The 20,087-nt window shown below is 37.9% G+C and overlaps 1 protein-coding gene across 1 annotated transcript in view; it reads right to left on the bottom strand.

Moving 5' to 3' along the window:
- The window catches only part of Reep3 (receptor accessory protein 3), a 72,126-nt gene that overhangs the window by 34,576 nt on the left and 17,463 nt on the right, over positions 1-20,087 (bottom strand). The window contains exon 2 of the mRNA XM_013017120.1: positions 5,573-5,645. Coding sequence (XP_012872574.1) covers positions 5,573-5,632 — 60 coding nt within the window. The 5' untranslated portion in view covers positions 5,633-5,645. The remainder of the gene's footprint in view (positions 1-5,572; positions 5,646-20,087) is intronic.

The raw sequence follows: 20,087 nt of genomic DNA, 5'->3' as shown, positions 1-20,087 counted from the left end.
CACAGCGCCACTTCCGGCTTTTTTCTTTTTTTTTAATTTAATTTTATTTTATTTGTGAACATACTGTACAGAGGAGTTACAATTACATGGGCAGGATAATGTGTACATTTCTTACCAAGCATTGCAGCCTCCTCCTTTTGTTTACCCTTCACATCCCTTCCCAGCCTCCCCCCTCCCACCCCATCCGGCTTTTTTATTTTTGCTTATGTGGTGCTGAGGAATCGAATTCAGGGCCTCAGGCATGCAAGGCAAGCGCTCTACCACTGAGCCACCTTCCCAGCCCCTCATACTTTTTACTTTTATTTTGTTTTGAGATAAGGTTTTGCTAACTTTGCTGAGGCTACTAGCTCTGGGCCCTCTTATCTCTGCCTCAAAAGTAGCTGGGATTACAGTCTTGCACCATCATTTTTAGCTCTCAAGGGCTTTGAAAGTTACATGAGCATTTGGGAAAAGATTGTATTTTCCTAATTTAGTTAAAATCTAGAGCAATAGCCCTGGCTTTTATATCCTTAGGAGGACCTTTTACAGTGTGATGGCAATCTGGTTGGCAATCTGATTGTTACAGCTATAGTTGGTGGGGCACTATCTTTCTAAAATTACATAATGGAAAGACAATGTACATATCTGAGCATTCCAAAAGCAGATCCTGTGTAAACCTTTAGTTGAAAAACAGATATAATTAACAGTATTAGAAAACATTCTACTTCTTACTAACAAAATTTATGGGTAATTTAATATATCTCTTGTCACTTCAGTTTAGAACTGCTTGTTTAAATGTTTTTTTTTTGTATGCTAGTACTAGGGCTTTGAACTTGGGCCGTGAAGTTCTCCTTTACTTTTTTTTAATCACAAGGTTAGTGCTCTACCACTTGAGCCTCCATTCTACTTCTGGCCTATTGCGTGGTTAAAAAAATATTTTTGTTTGTTTGTTTGAGATTAGGACTCAAACTCACTATCTGGCTGGTGCTCAACTACTGGAGACACACCTCTTATCTTACTTCTCGCTGGTTATTTGGAAATAAGAATCTCACAGTCTTTTCTGGAACCGATTTGGAACCAGGATTCTCAGATCTCAGCCTCCTGAGTAGCTAGGATTACAGGCCTGGGATTACCAGGCCCAGCTCTTAAACACTTCTGTTTAAACAAATTTTCAATCCCTTTTCTATACGTCCCCCTTACTTAGGTCTGTGTATGTGTTCATGTTGGCATGTTTGTGCTTTCTTTATTTTGGCAGTATTTGGGGGTTTGAACCCAGGTCCTTCTGCTTGCCTAGGCAAGTACACTATCATGTCAGCTGGTCCCTTTATACTTCTTTGCTTTAGTTCATTTCTCAGGTTGGATGTATGGCTTTCTGTCCAAAGCCAGCCTTGGACAGAGGTCTTCCTACTTTCCTCTCCCAGTCAATTATTATTTCTCGTTTTTTGGAACTAATTGAGGATTTCTATAAAATGGTGAGGTTGTAGTTTCTGAATAAAGGAAGGGAAGGCAGAACACTGGCTCCTTCTATTACAGTTCTCTGCAGCGAGGGTGGAGGCAGCTAAGTTTTTTTCGGTGATTGTCGTTTTTATGATTTGAATCTGTTCCATCACTAGGGATTAGGGTGGAGGTGGCTAGGCTTCATTCCAGTTTACTTCTTAGCAACATTTCCTTTAATGGAAACAACTGTTTCTGTCTCTGTTTTAAAATCCATTTCCACTGGCACTACGGTTGGTAAATTTCTTCCTACATATTAGCAAAAGCCTGACTTAGCCTCTTAGGTTTAGTATTACTGTGAGAATTTTGTTCTATGTCTATGTTTCCCAAAGACTTTTTCATTGGAAGCTACAGCACTTGGCTAGCTACATCTTTGTGTGGAAATTGTGGGAATGTTTTCAATGTACTTTATAAAGGTCAAAGATTATATTCATTCACATTCTAAGATTTTAAAAGGACCTACATTAGGCATTTATTTTCAATCCACCAATTATATAATCTTACACTCAATGTTTGTTTCATTGTCCCTTAGCTTCTGCTCATGACTAGTACTCTTACTACTTTATTACTAGTGCACTTCCATTTTTTTTATGGTTATTTGGAGATAAGAATCTCCTGGGCTTCCTACCTGGGCTGGCTTTAAACCTTAATCCTCAGATCTAAGCAACCCAAGTAGCTAGATAACAGGCCAGAACCAGGGTACCTGGAAGGGATACTTCTTGAGAGTGAAGTTCTTCAGTATGTTTTTTTTGTCTCCCCCCTAAAACTGGCCAATTTCTTCAGACTTTACTAATCAATAAAAACTGCATAAGTTGCATGTGTTACATGTGTTCATTTTTCTATTGCCTAAATATTAAGTAAAAAATTAGGTCATTTTCAAAAATTCAGTAGTTTTAGAAGGTCCATTTCTAAGCCTTTTAAAGAGTAATCTCACAATGGAGTTTTTCCTGTTCTTTGTTCTTGCTCTTAGAAAATCTTAGGAACACATGTCTGTCTTTAACTTTTAAGTGTTGTTGGCCAATCTTTTCATTGCTGCATTCTCCAATGTTCTCAGAATAAGAACATTGGCTTCCTAGAAAAGCTATAGCAATTATACATGAGTTGGAAGTAAACACTCTATTTGGAAGTCAAAAGATGGTATGGAACTGAAAAATTTTGCAAAACCATACTAATTCTTCAGTAAGTTTACATTTCAATTACTGCAACTGAAAGTCTTTAAGTAGGCCATATCAGCCACACTACCCCGGAAATTATATCCTAGGAAAGCTCTGTTGTAAAAATAGGCAAAGGAAGAAAGGAAAGTTGCCAAAATACACAGCTCTTTCCATTTGTTTTGATTAGAACACAGCATCTGTTGTATCAGGTGCAATCTACCATTTGTAGGCTTAAGGGAAATGGTAGTAGTTAGGGTGGGAAGAAGTAAATTAACTGAAAAATGTTTGCTTTTACAGAACAGTTTTGAAGTAGATATCACCAGAATTTGGGTCTAACCAAATAGCACAAAGACACTGACGGGGCTTTGGAGTAAGTGTTCAGTCTGGATTGTACATGCCCTAATCCAGAAGAATCAAAGCTAAGAAAATAGACCAATCCACTTATGAAATGCATGTGCTTTTGTTAACCCAATCTAATACTTCACATATATATCTAAAAATCAACTTTTCCTTATTCATTTATTCAGTCTTTGGTTCATTCACTCTTTCAAAGTACTATATACCATATACTGTTCTAGAAATGGGAATTTAACGATTAAGACAAACATTTCCCTTATTTTAGTAGAAGAAACACATATGCGAATGAGGAGTACAAAATTAGAGAGTATGAAGAGGTATTCAAAATATAATGTGGTTCAATTCCTTAGCACCACATAAGCAGAAAAAGCCAAAAGTGGCACAGTAGCTCAGCCTTGAGCTGAAGAGCTGAGGGACAGTGCCCAGACCCAGAGTTCAGGCCTATGTCTGACACTGACACACACACACACACACACACACACAGAGCAATGGAGTATTGTCTTTTGTTATTGGTTTTTGAGTCTCACTAGGAGCCCAGGCTCACACACACACACACACACACACACACACACACACACACACACACACACACACACACACACACAGAGCAATGGAGTATTGTCTTTTGTTATTGGTTTTTGAGTCTCACTAGGAGCCCAGGCTAACCCAGAATACTTGATTTTCCTCCTTCAGCCACCCTAGGACTTGTATCTATCACCATGTTTGGCCTCACAGCAATTTTTAGAAGGTTAACTTTAGTGAGATAGTACTTTATACAAAACAAAGTAAATTTGGATGTAATTAACATATGGGAAAATATAATAGGGACAGTGTTTTGATAAAACAGTTAAAATTAGTTACAACTGAATAGCTACATTGAGACTCAGCCTCTTGAGGTCATGAAAGTAATCTTCAACATTTCTTTCAGTGAAATTAGACTGGAAATACTTGAAGAACTGTCACAATTTTACAGAACTTTAAAAACACAGTTGATTTGGAGACTTGTGTATCCTGCCCGGTTCTGCCTCATTGTCCTTCAGGAAAATAACCATATTGTTTCCAGGGTTGTGGCTCCAAAGGTCTATGTTTGAATTAATCACAAGTAAATTCACTGGCTGACTATCAAAGCTGTCTGAATTTTTTGTGGCACTAGAATTTTTATCTCCATTTCTAAATGTAGTATGACAGAACAGAAAAAATAAGGAATTAGAAACTCCAAGGTCTCTGATCTGGTATCAATACTGCCTTCACTGACTCATGTGACTCTGAGCCTATTAATTCTTTGAGCTTGGAAAATTGGAATCTTTCCTTTGCCTATTTGATATGGTTGCAGTAAAGATGGATGGGATAATAACATGACAGGCAGAATATGTGTTAATCCTGGAAACTATGAATATGTTAAAGATAAGGGGAAAGTAAGATGGAGGTGGCGTAAAGCTGCTAACCAGACAATCCTGAGATGGGGTTACCTTGGTTTAAGTGGGTATAAGTAATCACAAAGGCCTTATAGAGGAGGTATAGGGGGTGTATAAAAAGGTCTCAGTCCAAAATTGTTGGCTTTGAAGATGGAGGAAAAGATTGGTAACCCAAAAAAGGTGGGTGGTCTGCAGAAGCTGGGAAAGGCAAGGAGAAAGGTAGTCTTGTGGACTTATTTTAGATTTCTGACCTATAGGGTTATATAAGAATAAAATAAACTAAAGCAATAGGAGATGGGTTATGACCCAACATATTAAGTGTGAGGCCCTGAGTTCAAACCTAATTATCACCAAAAAGCAAGACAAAATACAGTAACAAACCCCACAAAACAAAAAGACAAAACATAAAACCCCCAAAACTGTTGCCCAAAGTAAATTGGGAATGAAAAAATAGTACCAAAAATTTCAACTTTCTCAAAAATTTGAGTAAGAATGGGCTGGGAAGGTGGCTCAGTGGTAGAGCGCTTGCCTTGCATGCATGAGGCCCTGGGTTCGATTCCTCAGCACCACATAAGCAAAAAGAAAAAAGCCGGAAGTGGCACTGTGGCTCAAGTGGTAGAGTGCTAAGCTTGAGCTGAAGAGCTGAGGGATAGTGCCCAGGCCCAGAGTTCAGGGCCCACGACCCGACACCCCCCCAAAAAAAATTGAGTAAGAATATCCATATCCCATTGTTTAAAGTATTTTAATTTACAAAGCAGAATTAAAAGTGTTAAAAATTTCAAATTTTCAAAATAATCTTGCAATGAAAATCAGAGTGTTATACTAAGAGAATAAAACACACAACCTTATGCTTTAGTCTTCAAAAAATTAACAAAATTGATGCGTAGTAATAAATGGAATTATTTTTAACAGCTCATTGGCTAATTCCTAAATAACATCTATTTACAGTTTTTGCTGGTTAATTAGAGATAACAATTTTCTGGGTTTGTCTGCTCAACTGGCTTTGAGCCAGGATTCTCAAATCTCAGCTTCCTGATTAGCTAAGATGATAGGTGTGAACCACTGTAAGGCCAAAGGTATGGCTCAAGTGGTAGAGCCCCAGTCTAGCCTGGTATGAGACTTGAAGTTCAAGACCCAGTACTATACAAACTACAAACAAGTAAATATACTTACATACTCCTTCACGTTTTTTGTTTTCACTGCTTTATATGAATAATATGCAGGATAAAGCATTCCAAACACCAGCCTATAAGTAAAAAAAAAAAAAAAAAGGAAAAAGGAGATTAATTAAATACAGTGATGGGCCTGGGAAAGTGGCTTAGTAATAGAGTGCTTGCCTAGCATGCACAAAGCCCTGGGTTCAATTCCTCAGTACCATATAAACAGAAAAAGCCAGAAGTAGCACTGTGGCTCAAGTGGTAGAATACTAGCAAAAGAAGCTCAGGAATAGTACCCAAGGCCCTGAATTTAAGCCCCAGGAATGGCAAAAAAAAAAAAAAAACAACCACCAAAACACACAAATAAACACAATGATGCTTGTAAGACTTAAAAAAATAAGTATTAGTGAGTACGGTAGATAAGGCATGTATCCAGCTACTTAGAAGCTGGAGTAAATACGAAGATCAAGATCAAGGTTGAAGGCCAGGGCACAGGTATATACACCTATAATCCTAGCTACTTGGGAGGCTGGGAGAAGTCTACCTTTGAGGTCAGCCCAGACAGAGGAAGTTTACAAGATCTTATCTCAAAAAAAAAAACAAAAAAAAACCCAAAAGCCAGGTACCTGGGGCTTATGCCTATACTCCTCACTATTTAGGAGGCTGAGATTTGAGAATGGAGGTTTGTTGCTGATCTTCACAGACTGTCTCCTTGAGACTCTTATTTCCAAAGAGCCAGGTAAAAGCAAAGTGGAGACATGGCTCCAGTGGTAGAATGCTAGCCAGTGAGCAAAAAGCTGAACAAGAGTAAAGCTCCAGTATGTAAAGAAAACAAAAACAAAACCACCCCAAAACGAGTAATGAAAGGGCTGGATGCATGTCTTAAGTGATACAGCACCAGCTTAGCAATAAAGGCCAAGTTAAAATGCCAATCCCCCACACACAAAAAAAACAATTCTAAAAGAACAAAATCTCCAAAACAACAAACAACCCTCAACCCCAAACCAGGTATGTTAGCCATGCCTGTAATACCAGCTACTCAGGAAGCAGAGACAAAATACAAACCAAACCCCCAAAAAAACCCCAAAACCGAACCAAACCAAACCAAACCAAAAAAACAAACCCATTAAAACAAAATATAACAACAACAACAACAATAACAAAACAACCATAGGCTAGAGGTGTGGTACAAGTAGTAAGAGCACTAGCAAATAAGAGGTCCTGAGTCCAATCTCCATTGATGGGAGACAATAACTTTAACAACTATAAAAATAACAACAGAAACTCCAGATATATAAAGTAGTGTTTTGTCAGATTTTTGCCTTGTAGAGTTTATTTTTTTTCCACACTTTCCAAACAACATCCTTCTGGAGGGAAGTCATTATGCACAGCTCATGATTGAATGGGGAGTTATGTAGTGTCTAAAGAAATCATTTGGAATTCTTCTACTTGTCTATTAATGATTTATTACTATCAGTATGGGTATTTGTTTTACACTCTGGGTCATAACTGAATGCTATTTATTTTGCTGCTGAATGCTTTGGCCACAGGAAGATCTTTCAATTGGCTCTTGTGCCCTTTGATGTATCTGATTATTGTGAAGTTTTTTTTGCCTACTTCTTTGCTTTCTGGCACTGTGATGCGCTAGGGTTCATGTCAGATGTATATTTCCTGTCCTATTCCTAGATTCAAGCCTTTTCCCCAGTAGTCCCCAGTTAATTTTACTAAGGACAGTATCTGAAACCAGGATCTCTTGGTTAGGTGTATTATATACTGGGAGATCATTGATTCTAAGTCCTTTGTCTATTCTACATGGCAAATGGCAGTTTTTTGGGGGGTTCTTGTCGTGGGGCCTGAACTCTGGGCCTGGGCGCTGTCCCTCAGCTCTTCAGCTCAAGGCTAGCGTTCTACCACTCTTGAGCCACAGCGCCACTTCCGGCTTTTTTCTTTTTTGCTTATGTGGTGCTGAGGAATCGAACCCAGGGCCTCATGCATGCAAAGCAAGCACTCTACCATTGAGCCACCCTCCCAGCCCATAAATGGCAGTTTTTTAAGTTGTTACAAAAATAATTGCTTATGAATTTGCCAAAATGCATGATTTTAATTTGCAAAGTGCTCCATGCTGATGGCTTAAACAACAAAAATATGTTTAGGGCCTACTGTTAATCTCTCATTTAATTTAATCACGTCCTTCTAGACCAGACAGTCAAATACAGGGGGTTAAAACTTCAACTTGTGTATGTAATTCAGACTATAATGATGCTGTGTATTTATGAACCTTTTATAGTAAATCAATGTTTGTATTTATGAGACAAGCACATGCTGTTCTTGAACTCTCAATCCTCTTGTTTTAACCTCCCTGGAGTGTTGGATTACAGACATACACATCATGCTTTGCTAAGCCTTTCTTATATTGAGCAAAATGTACATCTCTCTATGTTTATCTCATTTATAACATTTTTTTTCTATGGGGGGGGACAGTAAATTCCTAGTGACTTCTTTGTCCTTCATATTGTGGCTTTATGTCACCAGGTAAGAGAAACACAGTGTCTTATTTTCTGCTAGGGATTCTTACCAACCAGAAGCCACATCATGATCAGTCCTTGCCTTACATAACCATATTAGCTGGGGAATGCCACTTTACCAGAAGTACCAACTTTCAGTTTCTGGTTATGGAAACTTTAGCTCTGAAGAGCTTAGGACTTCCCTACTTAACTTCATTATCCTTCCCCTTCCCCCCACATACTCCCTAGCCCCTACACAGAAAAAAATTTCCACTTAATGACTTCTAGGAAACACATATGATAGTCATACATGAGAACTTAATTCCTAGCTCTGTGAGGGTAGACATAGAGTAATTTGTTAAGTTTAACCATTCCAGTTGCAGTTCCCATATAATGCCATTTATTAACTTAATCCACTTTATATTTCTCTTTAGAACACACACAGAACCAAAGTATTACCTTACATATTTATTCTTATACACACAAGTACCAGATTTTTTTTTTTTTTTTTTTTTGGTCAGTTGTGGGCTTGGCTCTGGGTTTGGGCGCTGTCCCTGCGCTCTTCAGCCCAAGGCTAGCGCTCTACTGCTTCAGCCACAGTGGCACTTCGGGTTTTTCTGGTGGTTTATTGCAGATAAGAGTCTCATGGACTTTCCTGCCCTGGCTGGAAACCGTGATCCTCAGATCTCAGCCTCCTGAGTAGCTAGGACTACAGGCGTGAGCCACCAGCACCGGGCAAGTACCAGCATTTAAGACAATCCTGAGATTCTTAATTTCTCTTACTAGACAGGTTTCCGTGGGTCCTTCTCCTGGTACAGCATTCACTCAGGTGCAGTAACCCAGACCTGTTGGTCCATCCTCCTGCTTTATTTTCAGTCTGGTGATGAGCAGTATATTTGGACTGCTGCCATCTCATTGACATACTGGATAGTTTCCCAACACATTCCTCTGCATGCAGCCAGATCAGTCTTTTTAACAAACCTGCAGCCCTACCTTGGTTAAAGATTTCAATAGCTGGCTGCCTCATCCCCTTGCCAACCAGACCCTGTGGGGGTTCCTCAGAACATAATTTGAAAATCACTGCCTTATACAGACCATCTAGAATTCTAACAGGGTTTCCTCATTATACCTCTTGTATATATTCGTCACTCAATCCTAGACTGTATGCTTCTTGTGTGGAATACTCCTCCTCCTATCTTTCTTACTCCCTTTTCTTCCTATCCTTACTTCTCTTTTTTTGTTTTTGCTTAAATAAATTACATATATCCTGTCCTCTACAATCAAACTATCTTGTATAAACCATCTAAATACTTTGATTTTGAATTTTAGAGGAAGGGTTTTGTCAGGAATGGTCATTTTGCATTCAGTCTACAGTGTTCTGTTTTAGATTGCTTGACATATTGTATACAACTGGCTTCCAAAATCAGTAATTTTCTTAATATAAGGATGTGGTGCTAGTTAATCCTGTGAATATAGGTATTTGCCCTTGATTTTTAACCTCTGTATTAAGTAAAACAAGCAAATAAGCAACTATTTCTAACACCCAACAAGTATCTCAGCTGAAGGATGGGAAACACTAAATGTATTAATAAATAGTGGGGCAATTTTGAGGACTGTGACTTATTAATATTATAAGTCATTACTGCTCCAATATGAACACTAGTGAATAATTTATTACTAGCACTTATAATATTTTCTAGGGTTTTCTTTTGTTTATTTTCCTTTAACAGTGGGTTTCTACTGTTGATGTTTGCAATCTGGGTGGTCGGGCATAAAGCCAAAGCATGAACACAGTATATAAAATGTATTTTAAAAGGCCACCTACAAGTGAGACTCAACGTTTATAAAGGGAATATTTGCTCCAGACAAAATGTGCCCATAAATTTGAATATTTTTCCAGTTATAGAGGCAAAATGAAAATTACTCATTTTTTAAAATCTTATTTCTACCTAAAGAGGAAGAACTTTGCCAAAATACTCAAAATATCCCTCCATCCTACTGACGTAAAATTGTCTTTTGAAATGTATAAAACCCTGGCTATGTTGAAAATCTTTTAAATTTTTTTGGTGCCTGGAGTTTGGGCCAGAACACTGTCCCTGAGCTTATTTGCTTAAGGACAGTGCTCTGATCTTCTTTGCTCAAGGGTAGCACTCTACTACTTGAGCCACAGCTCCACTTCTAGGTTTCTTGGTAGTTAATTGGGGATAAAAATCTCACACGTTCCTGCCCCAGCTGGCTTTGAACAATGACCCTTGGATCTCAGCCTCCTGAGCAGCTAAGATTGCTGGCAAGGAGCCATTGGTGCCTAGCCAACTACACAAATTTTCAAATGGAGAGAAAAAAAAAGCACATAAAGTAATGTGGTTCTAGTGGTAAGAGATGGTCTTTCTATAATATTCCACAAATGGAAAATGCTTAAAATAGCTATTTGCTAGACAGATAAACTGGCATAATCCACTTCATTCACCAAAATTGTTTGGGAGAATTATACCATGTTCAGAGGCAAGTCTTAAAAGTAATTAGTAAGAGTCCTCTAAATAACTGGAAATAAACCATAAAATTGTACCAGAGAATTTTACATGCATGCATGGAAATAGCACAATGAAACATTTTTTATTATTGTACTAATAAAGAACGTGGGAAAGAACACTGCAAACAGAGACTCCCTGGGAATATGCAAAGGAAGAGGAAAAAAAAACTAGGATTCTCCTTTAACAATTTTTTTTCTGGTACTAAGCTTTTATGTGACTTTTTATTTTAAACTCTTCACAATTTAGATAAGTTGTACTAACATGTGAAAATGACAAAAGTAGTTAATTGCATAGAAAAGTTACAAAAGAAGCATAAATTCTAGAGGTAGTGTGTCATTAGAACATAAAAGTTATCAGTGCTAGGCTGATTGCTAGTAACACCAAAAAGAAATCATTTCATTAAAAAGGATAATTTCATTGGACCTTATTTTCTAAATAAGATCTTAAAAGCAAGCTGGTATAGAACTGTTAGAAGATGCAGAAAAATATGTATGAGAATAGTCACCAGTAACTAGTAATATAATTGCTGAGTAAATAATTATTCTTTTTTTATTTAAGAGTTTTCAGAATATTTATGTATACAATTTTATGCTATTTTAAAAAAAGTCTGATTTTAAAAAATCTGCTATTTTTTAAAAGTCTGATATGCTCTCAATTGTTTTAAAATAAACAAAATAAAATGAAACAAAACATGGCTAGGGCAAGGCCCTGGGTTTGATCCCCAGTGCTGAAAACCAAAAACTCCCCCTAAAACATGAGAAAGCATCGATAGTTTAGTGGAAAAAAAAAAACCTGATCAAAACAGTTTACTAAGGAATTAAAAAAAAAGTATATTTATTTATTTATTGGTTGGTTGTGGGGCTTGTACTCAGGACCTGGGAGTTGTTCCTGAGCTCTTTTGCACAAGAAGCACAGTGCCACTTCCAGTATTCTGGTGGTTAATTGGCAATAAGAGTCTCACGTATTTTCCTGCCTGCACTGGCTTTGAATCATGATCCCCAAATCTCAGAATCTTGAGTAGCTAGCCACCAGCGTGAGCCACCAGCACCCAGCTTAAAAATATTTTCATTGTTGAAATCTATTATCATTATTAATATTTGTGTTGATAGTGGGGTTTGAACTCAGGGTCTGGGCACTTTCCCTCAGCTTTTCCACTCAAGGCTACCATTTGTGCCACAGCTCCACTTCTGGCCTCTTTATGGTTAATTGGAGATAAAAGTCTCATGAATTTTTTTTTTTTTCTAGGCTGGCTTTGAATCACGATCCTCAGATCTCAGTCTGCTAAACAGCTAGGATTGTAAGTATGAGCCATCACACTTACTACTGCTCCATTGTCATTCTTTTTATAGCCTATACTGAAAACAAAATATATTGAAATAGAAGTGTTAAAAGGTTTGGTTCTGAAGTCTAGCTCAGTATGTAGTCTTTGTCTCTCTGAGTCTCAGTGTCTCCATCCGTAGAACAGGAAATTACCCTGTAGAGTCTAAAGGGTCACATCCTGCAAGGTCCGGAAAGGGATTGACAGGACCTCAGCTCCTGAGATAGGTGATAAGGCCCTTGAAGGGTGACTAAGAGTGGCATTATCTGTGGACTGGATCCTTGGGGGTAAGGGCAAATAAAGGGGACATAGGTTCCTTGGAAGGGTAACTATAGGGTAGAACTGAGAGGGAGACTCTGTGATATTCTTACCACCTCTCCTTCCAGAGCCTGCCCGTGAAGATCCAGGGCCAGCTGAACACTAGGCTTGGGTAGGTAACAAAATTCTTATAATAATGCCTAGAAACAGAGAGTTTTAAAAAACTTATTCTAGCTGGGTGCTAGGGGCTCATGCTTGTAATCCTAGCTAACCAGAAGACTGAAATCTGAGGATTGTGATTCGAAGCTGGCTTGGGTGGGAAAGTCCACAAGACTCTCATCTCCAATTAACTACTACAAAGCCAGAGGGAGAGCGTGGCTCAAGTTGTGTGGCTCAAGTTGTACAGCACTAACCTTGAGCAAGAAAGCTCAGTGACAGAGCCCAGGCCCTGGGTTCAAGCCCTAGGACTAGTACAATTTTTATTTTTATTTTTAAGTAGATGAGGAGACTGAAGCTTAACAAAGTTAGGCAAGAAACCAAATGTCAGACAATTTGTAAATCACACTGACAATCTGGTTATTTCCTAATGACATTTTTTTCAGAAATGGAAAAGCTAAACCAGATGGTCTGAAAAATTTAAAGCTCTAGATATCCAAACTTGTTTAGAAAGAAGTATAAGAATTTGATTTTCTTTTATTGCTATTTTCTTCTAGTTTCAATTCTTATTTCCCTTTATATCTTAATATACCCATTTGGTAAAAGCATTTCTCAAATCACGTGAAAGAACACAACAGAGTTAAAAATAGTTATGATGTAGTCTACAGTGAAATTAAGCATGAAATTCAGCTTGAAGGAAACCAAGAAAAAGGAATTCAATTGATAGCAATAGTGAGAACCAACTACCAAGCTTCTCAGCTTATACCTGGAGAGCTGCTGCTTTACACAATATTGGAGTTGCTGCTGATAAATTGAACACATAGAGCCACGTAAGCAGTAGAACAAGGTAGAAAATGTAAAGTGAAAAAAAATGTCTGTTTTCCCATAAAGGAACATAGAAATAGTTTCTTGGGTCTCATTATAGGAAAATAATTTATACACATAAAATATATTTAAAAACAAGGACAGGACCTATCCAACAACCTATTTAATCATGTTTTACTCAGCTCTTGAAGGGACGTGCGTACAATCTGTGTATAAATATGTAGTGTGCTGTGTGAAGCTCTTCTCAGCTCCCCAGTGAATGAGGTCACAGGGCAGCCTCAAACAGGCCATTGTAGGTACGCTTTGCAAGCCAGGAATTAGCTAAGGATGAGTCAGTCCTCTTTCCCAGTTGTGAAGCATCACCAGCACACCACTGCCTTGGGTGTTTTTGCCAAGGGGAAACCAGAATACATTCCTATCAGGACAACAGAACACTCCATGTAGGGGATTCCCAAAGGATTCAGGAAAATCACAAAAGGCCATCTAGTGTGACAACCAAGTTTAAAAATGGCTTCATGATAGATTATATGAGAGGGGGGAAAAAGGGCAAAATTCTCTCTTCTTTATCACAGTTCACCCCAGCTGTTTGAATATTAGTACTCTGGTATTAGTGTAGACTGAAGTGAATTTTTTGCTTTGTTTTGTTTTGTTTTTTGTTTTGTCAGTCGTGGGGCCTGAACTCTGGGCATTGTCCCTCAGCTCTTAAACTCAAGGCTAGCGCTTTACTGCTTGAGCTACATGTAGTGCCACTTATGGCTTTTTCTGCTTATGTGGTGCTGAGGAATCGAACCCAGGGCCTCATGCATGCAAGGCAAGCACTCTACCACTGAGCCACCTTCCCAGCCCCATGAAGTGAATTTTAAAAATAGAATTAGAATCCTAATTTTCACTTTAAAAACTCCTACAAAGAACTTAATTTGTGACAGTAATTTTCTCACTTTTTTCCTAAGTAGTTATTCATCCTCCTTCAGAGGAAATCTCAGGAATCTCAAAAAGAAAAGATAAATGCAATTCACTGGTGCCCGAGACAATTTCATTTCATTGATTGTACAGCTCTCTGAGGATTCGTATTATCTTAAGAACTATTTGAAAAGCATTTCCCATAAGTACTTCAGGACTTCTCAAACTTAAGTCTCAAACTTGTCTGTGCACTAGAATCAGCTGGGAAAGAAAATCTTTGGAAGCAAGGTCTGGATTAAACTGATCATGATGAAGCAATACACTGCCAGGTCAGTAAAATGGTTTCAGTCTAACTCCCGTTTGGTTTTTTGACAAAAGCCTTGCTGTGTAGTCCAAATTGCTTTCAAACTCATGATCCTCTAGCCATAGCCTTCTGAGTGCTGGGATTAAAGGCTGTTCTACCATGACTGGCTCTAAACAAAAAAAAATTTTTTTTGAGGGATGGGTAATCGGTTTGAATTCATGGTTTGCACTGGTTAAGTGAGTGCTCTACCATTTGAGCTCCAGTTCTTTTGCTTTCATAATTTTTCAGATATGGTCTTGCCCTTTTTACTCTAGCTTGCCTTGGACTATGATCCTCTTACCTATGTTTCTTGTGCAGCTGGAATTACAGTTTATAATCTGAGACATGAATTCATGAATTTTTTTTTTTTTAACCAGGGCTGAGACCTTCAGCTATGATCCTCCTATCTCCACTTCCTTAGTATCGGGGATTCCAGGTGTGAACCAACGTTTCCATCCTCTAACTCAAGTGGGAAACATCTGGCCTCTGGACATTTAGCATGTGACAGGACAGACATGTACATTTTTTCATGTTTCTCATGGCTGCTGGAGGCTGTCTGTTTATGTAATTGTATACAGCTTTCATATGATATTAAATATCCAAATGGCCATTGGCAGAAGAAGAGTCCTACCCTTGCTCTAACTAGAGTTTTAAAAGTAATGTGTACAATTTTCAAGTTACATATACAGGTGTATATATATATATATATATATATATATATATATATATATATATATACGAAGATGGAACTAGGTAGCTTGAAGGAATGGTGGGTTGTGATGGATGGGGAGAAGAATGATGCATTGTACTCATAAATTCACACGTTGAATTGAAACTCTTTTGTACAACTACTTGAAAATAATATAAAATAAGTGAATTGTAAATAAAATTAAGCAAACAACAACAAAGTAATATTTAGCCTAGACATACCCTTGTAATCTTTAATACTCAGGAGTCAGAAATAGGGTCAAGGCTAAAAGGCCACCTTGGGAAAAAGGTTAGTGAGGCACCTATCCTAATAAACAAGGCAGGCATAGTGGTGTATATCTGTAAGCCTATATATATAGGGAGGCATAAGTAAGAGGATCTCACTTGAGGTTGGCCCAGGTCAAAAAAAAATGCAAGTCTCTAACTAAAACATAAGGCAAAAAAGAAGAGCTAGAGGGCATGGCTCAAGTGAAACTCAAGGGAGTACTTGTTCTCTGAACTCAAACCACAGTATCACAAAAAGAGAAAGTGTGAATGTGTGTGTGTATGTGAGAGAGAGAGGGGGGGAAGGAGAGAAAGAGAGAGAGAGAGAGCAGGTGGGAGAGAGAAATGTTATCTGTAGGTTATCTTGACTTTTGTAGATGTCTGTTTTAAAGTTACTTAAGTAAACCTACGAGATCAGGTCAAATCAAGAGAAAAGAAATACCTAGTAAATTAAAATGTCAATTTAACAAATATTTGCAAATAATTTATGCTTGTTCAAGACCAAATAATTATCAGTGATGTAAGGTCAAGTAATAAATCTGGTACCTATGTATATTCCTGTGACAAACTTCCTACATGAGTCATTCTGCCATTATTTAAACAATATTTAGTAAACGTTCATGCATGACCACTGTCAAAATAAAGTGAAACTTTTGTCCTATATGCATTTTAAGAAAAATTGACTTGTTGCTAAAAATCTCTGTTGGTATAGGTCCCATATAATAAAACAATGGTGAAGTGGCTAGAACCTTAAGAAAATATATGAACACATAGGAAGAAAAGGTCCAAGTTGGTAAGAAAAATAGCCTTAATTTTTGAAATTCTAGAACCAAAGGCTTAAGTTTAAATCTGCTTCTGGGAGAAAAGGACAGTGGCATTATACATGGTTTTAATAACAGCCATTGGAGCTGTTTAGTTTGGGATTTTTAGGTTGTCAGAACTAAACTTCTAATTTTATTCCAGAGCTTTTAACTTCTACTCTAAAAGGAAAGCAACATACATAAAACTAGGGGGGAAAAGAAAGCCACAGCAAATCTTCCCAATCCCCTCTCTCCCCTGGCCATGCCTCACTCTCACCACAGGGGCTTATATGTGGCAAAACCCAACCAAAGAAAAATGTTTAAAAAGAATGCTGAACGCAGTACAGAAGAAGTACATTATAGGAACAAAGGAACCTTGAAGCAATTAAGTAACTTGGCATCTTTTGTTTTGGGTAGTGTTGGACAGCATGGCTCACACAGCTAAAGAAAGACTTCCCCACCCCTGTCCTTTATAGAGTTCCAGTTTACCAGCTCCAATTTTTCCCTTCTGATGCCACTACAAGAACTTAAAAGGTGGTATAGATGCTATTGTTCAAATTCTACAAAAGAAAAAAACAATAAACATTGAACAATTCAAGAATTTTGCTCTAGACCTTTAATCTTTGCTCTATACCAAAATTGAAACCCAAGCAAAAGTAGGTGCTGGTGGGTCATACTTGTAATCCTAGCTTACTCAGGAGGCTGAGATCTGAGGATCTGCCAGCCTAAGAGTCCATGAGACTTATCTCCAATTAACCAGTAAAACGCTGGAAGTGGAGGTGTAGCTCAAGTGGTAGAGTGCCAGCCTTTAGCAAGAAAGCTAAGCAAGAGCATGAGACCCTGAACTCAAACCATGGTACTGTCATACCCCCCAAAAGAACAAACACCACCCCCTGTAGTTGACAATCAGAAGTTACTAATCATAATTACAACCTGCAAGAATAGTATAGTGTCATAATATGACACTATAATATCCAAGACCAATTTTGTGATTGTGTACTAAGCCTTGAATGTCCCAATCTTAGTCAACATTTGTCACATTCCTCAGTTCCCATCAAACTGGTTAGGCAGTTGTAGTGGAAGGGGTTAAGAAATACTCACATAACTTGGTCAACTCCTGACTCCTGAGTAATTCTTCACTCCCATGAACTGTTTGCTTTATTTAGCCCCTTAAGCACAGGATTTGTAAACCCAAACTAACCATTAGCTCCATCCGCTTAAAGATATCTTCAGAGTTCAGTTAGAAACTAAAGTTAAAACAACAACAACAACAATAACACAACAGCTTCTGGTGAAGGAAAACCACGCACAAACCATTTTTGAAGATGTTGAAAAAATACCCTTTCCTAAAATACATCTTTCTATGCAAATAAAAAGATGAGTAAGGGAAGCCATAAACAAGGATCCTTGTCCTGTCTACTTCAGTAGCCCATGACCACCAAGTGAACTTCCCTGAATTGAACCCAAGTCTAAAATCTCTGCCAGTGCCTCCTATTAAACATTTATCTCTACTATACAGTCTATGCCTCAGGCTTCACAGATGAGTACTGCATCTCCTTATGAAACATTGTTCAATTGGAAGTGATTTTCATAGTTTGCCTCAGTATCTCCACTATCTCCAACTCAGTCATTTTTTTCCTCACGTTTTTTCCTACAGCTAGTACAATTTCTCTCTTCACATTGAGAGCTCTTGTTTCACAGGCTCCCTGTATGTTATTAAGGCTGAAAGGCTGGGTGTTTTAATTTTATATTTTATATGGCAAACAAACAGTAAAGAGAAATTATATTACCAAAGTAATAACCTCAGCACAAAAACAAAGACTGCAAAATATTTTAACATGTTCATGTTTTCTTGAGATGATCACCAGAGAGAATATCTAAGCACTTTCTTAGTTTAGGAAAAATAGGGAAGTGTGAACTTCATATCTGTCTTGGACAACGAAACAGAGAAACAAGTGTGCCACAAGAATGATACCACTATCTAATTTAATTCTGACCTCAGTAACAACAGCATAAAACAAGTGGGTTGGCTGGCTGGCTGGCTGGTACTACCAAGCCCCCTGCCTCTCAGGAAACATTGATCATTGTTTCATGAAAGCTAATTTAGGACGACTCTACTGTCTTTCCCTGGAAAATGGCATAGTCCACTCTAGCTAAAGCTTCCCTAAAAAACCTATAAGTCATTAAACAAAGGACAGTCCATTTACCAGTTGAGAAGTTTTGAAATTCTTCCTCATGAGGAGCTGTTCTATGTTAAAGATATTAAAGAGAATTGGCAACTAAATACAATATTCCTTCATTGGATTTTTGTATAAAATCAATAATGAGATACACAGTGAATTATTAGAGCGAGTTGGATATCTTGACATGAACTACAGTTTGCAGGTATTAGTATCTTAGCAATATTATATTTCTTAGGTGTTATTAGACTAGGCCAATGTAAGAGGTAACATTTAATTTAGGAGCTATAATAGCTAGGACTGAATGAGCACACTGTCTGTAATGTATCTTTTAAAAAATAGTATTTTGCAGATGCTGGTGGCTCACATCTGTAATTTTAGCTACTCAGAGGAGTCTGAGATCTGAGGATCAAGGTTCAAAGCCAGCCCAGGCAGGAAAGTCTAGAGACTCTTCTCCAATAAACTACTCAGAAAAAGCTGGAAATGGTACTGCGGCTCGAGTGGTGGAGTGCTAGCTTTGAGCACAAAGAGGTTCAGGAAGAGCAACCAGGCCCTGAGTTCAAGCCCCAGGACTGGCAAAAGCAAAAAATAAAAATATTTTAATAATAGAATAGTTTTTTGTTTGTTTGTTTTTCTGTCAAGGCCTAGGCACTGTTCCTGAGCTTTTTGCTCAAGGCAAGTACTCTACCACTTGGAGCTATAGTTCCACTTCTGGTTTTCAGGTTGTTAATTGGAGATAGGAGTCTAGTGGGCTTTCCTACCCAGGCTAGGTTTGAACTTTCGATACCCAGATTTCAGCCTCTGAAGGATTATAGGTGTAATTACAGTGCCTGGCTTTAGAATAGTCTTATATTCATAGAAAAACTCTATGGGTATTACTGGTAGGGAATACTCTTATAGCTATAGCTATACCTGTTTTCTCCTACTGTTAAAATTTTTAAATGGTATGGTACAATTAATTGGAACATTGACATGGTACAATTAATTGTGGCACACCACAACTCATGAACCAGTAACAACACAATACTCTAAGTTAAAGCTTGTTTTATTCAGATTTGCTTGGCTTTTACATTACACCTTTCTGTTCTAGGGTATCATTTTAGAGTCTGTCTACTTACTACATAGTATTTAATCATCATGCACCTTAGGGTATCAAAAAATTTGCTGAAGCTTTTCTTATTGACAGTTTTTAAGAGCGCCAGATAAAACTTTTTAGAGAGTACATCAATTAGGATTTAACTAGTGTTTTCCTCCTGGTTACACTTAGAACATGGGTTTTGGGGAGGAAGTACATGAAGATGAAATGCCATTCTCATCACACATCAAGAGCATATACTATCAACTGATCACGGATAATGTGAATCTTGAGCACCTTGCTGACGTACTATATGTGCCAGGTAAAGTCACTAACACCCCTTCTCACTTTCCTATAACACTCATTTTGTAAGGAAATCACCATGTTCAACCTAAAATTAAGGACTGGGAAGTTATGTTCTACTTCCTTAAAAAAAAAAACATTTGGAACCCTAATACATGAGATATCTGCTTATTCTCATCTATTTTTTTTGCAATTTTATTTTATGGATATAAAGTGATTCTATATTGTTGTAAATATGTAATTAAAGTATGGATTAAAATTTTTCTCTTGGGCTGGGAAGGTGGCTCAGTGGTACAGTGCTTGCCTTGCATGCATGAGGCCCTGGGTTCGATTCCTCAGCACCACATAAGCAAAAAGAAAAAAGCC

Source organism: Dipodomys ordii, unplaced genomic scaffold (genome assembly GCF_000151885.1).
Source record: "Dipodomys ordii isolate 6190 unplaced genomic scaffold, Dord_2.0 Scaffold34, whole genome shotgun sequence".
NCBI classification, from domain to species: Eukaryota; Metazoa; Chordata; class Mammalia; order Rodentia; family Heteromyidae; genus Dipodomys; species Dipodomys ordii.
Note: the sequence above shows the minus strand (reverse complement) of the source record. Positions and strands in the feature narration are given on the sequence as shown.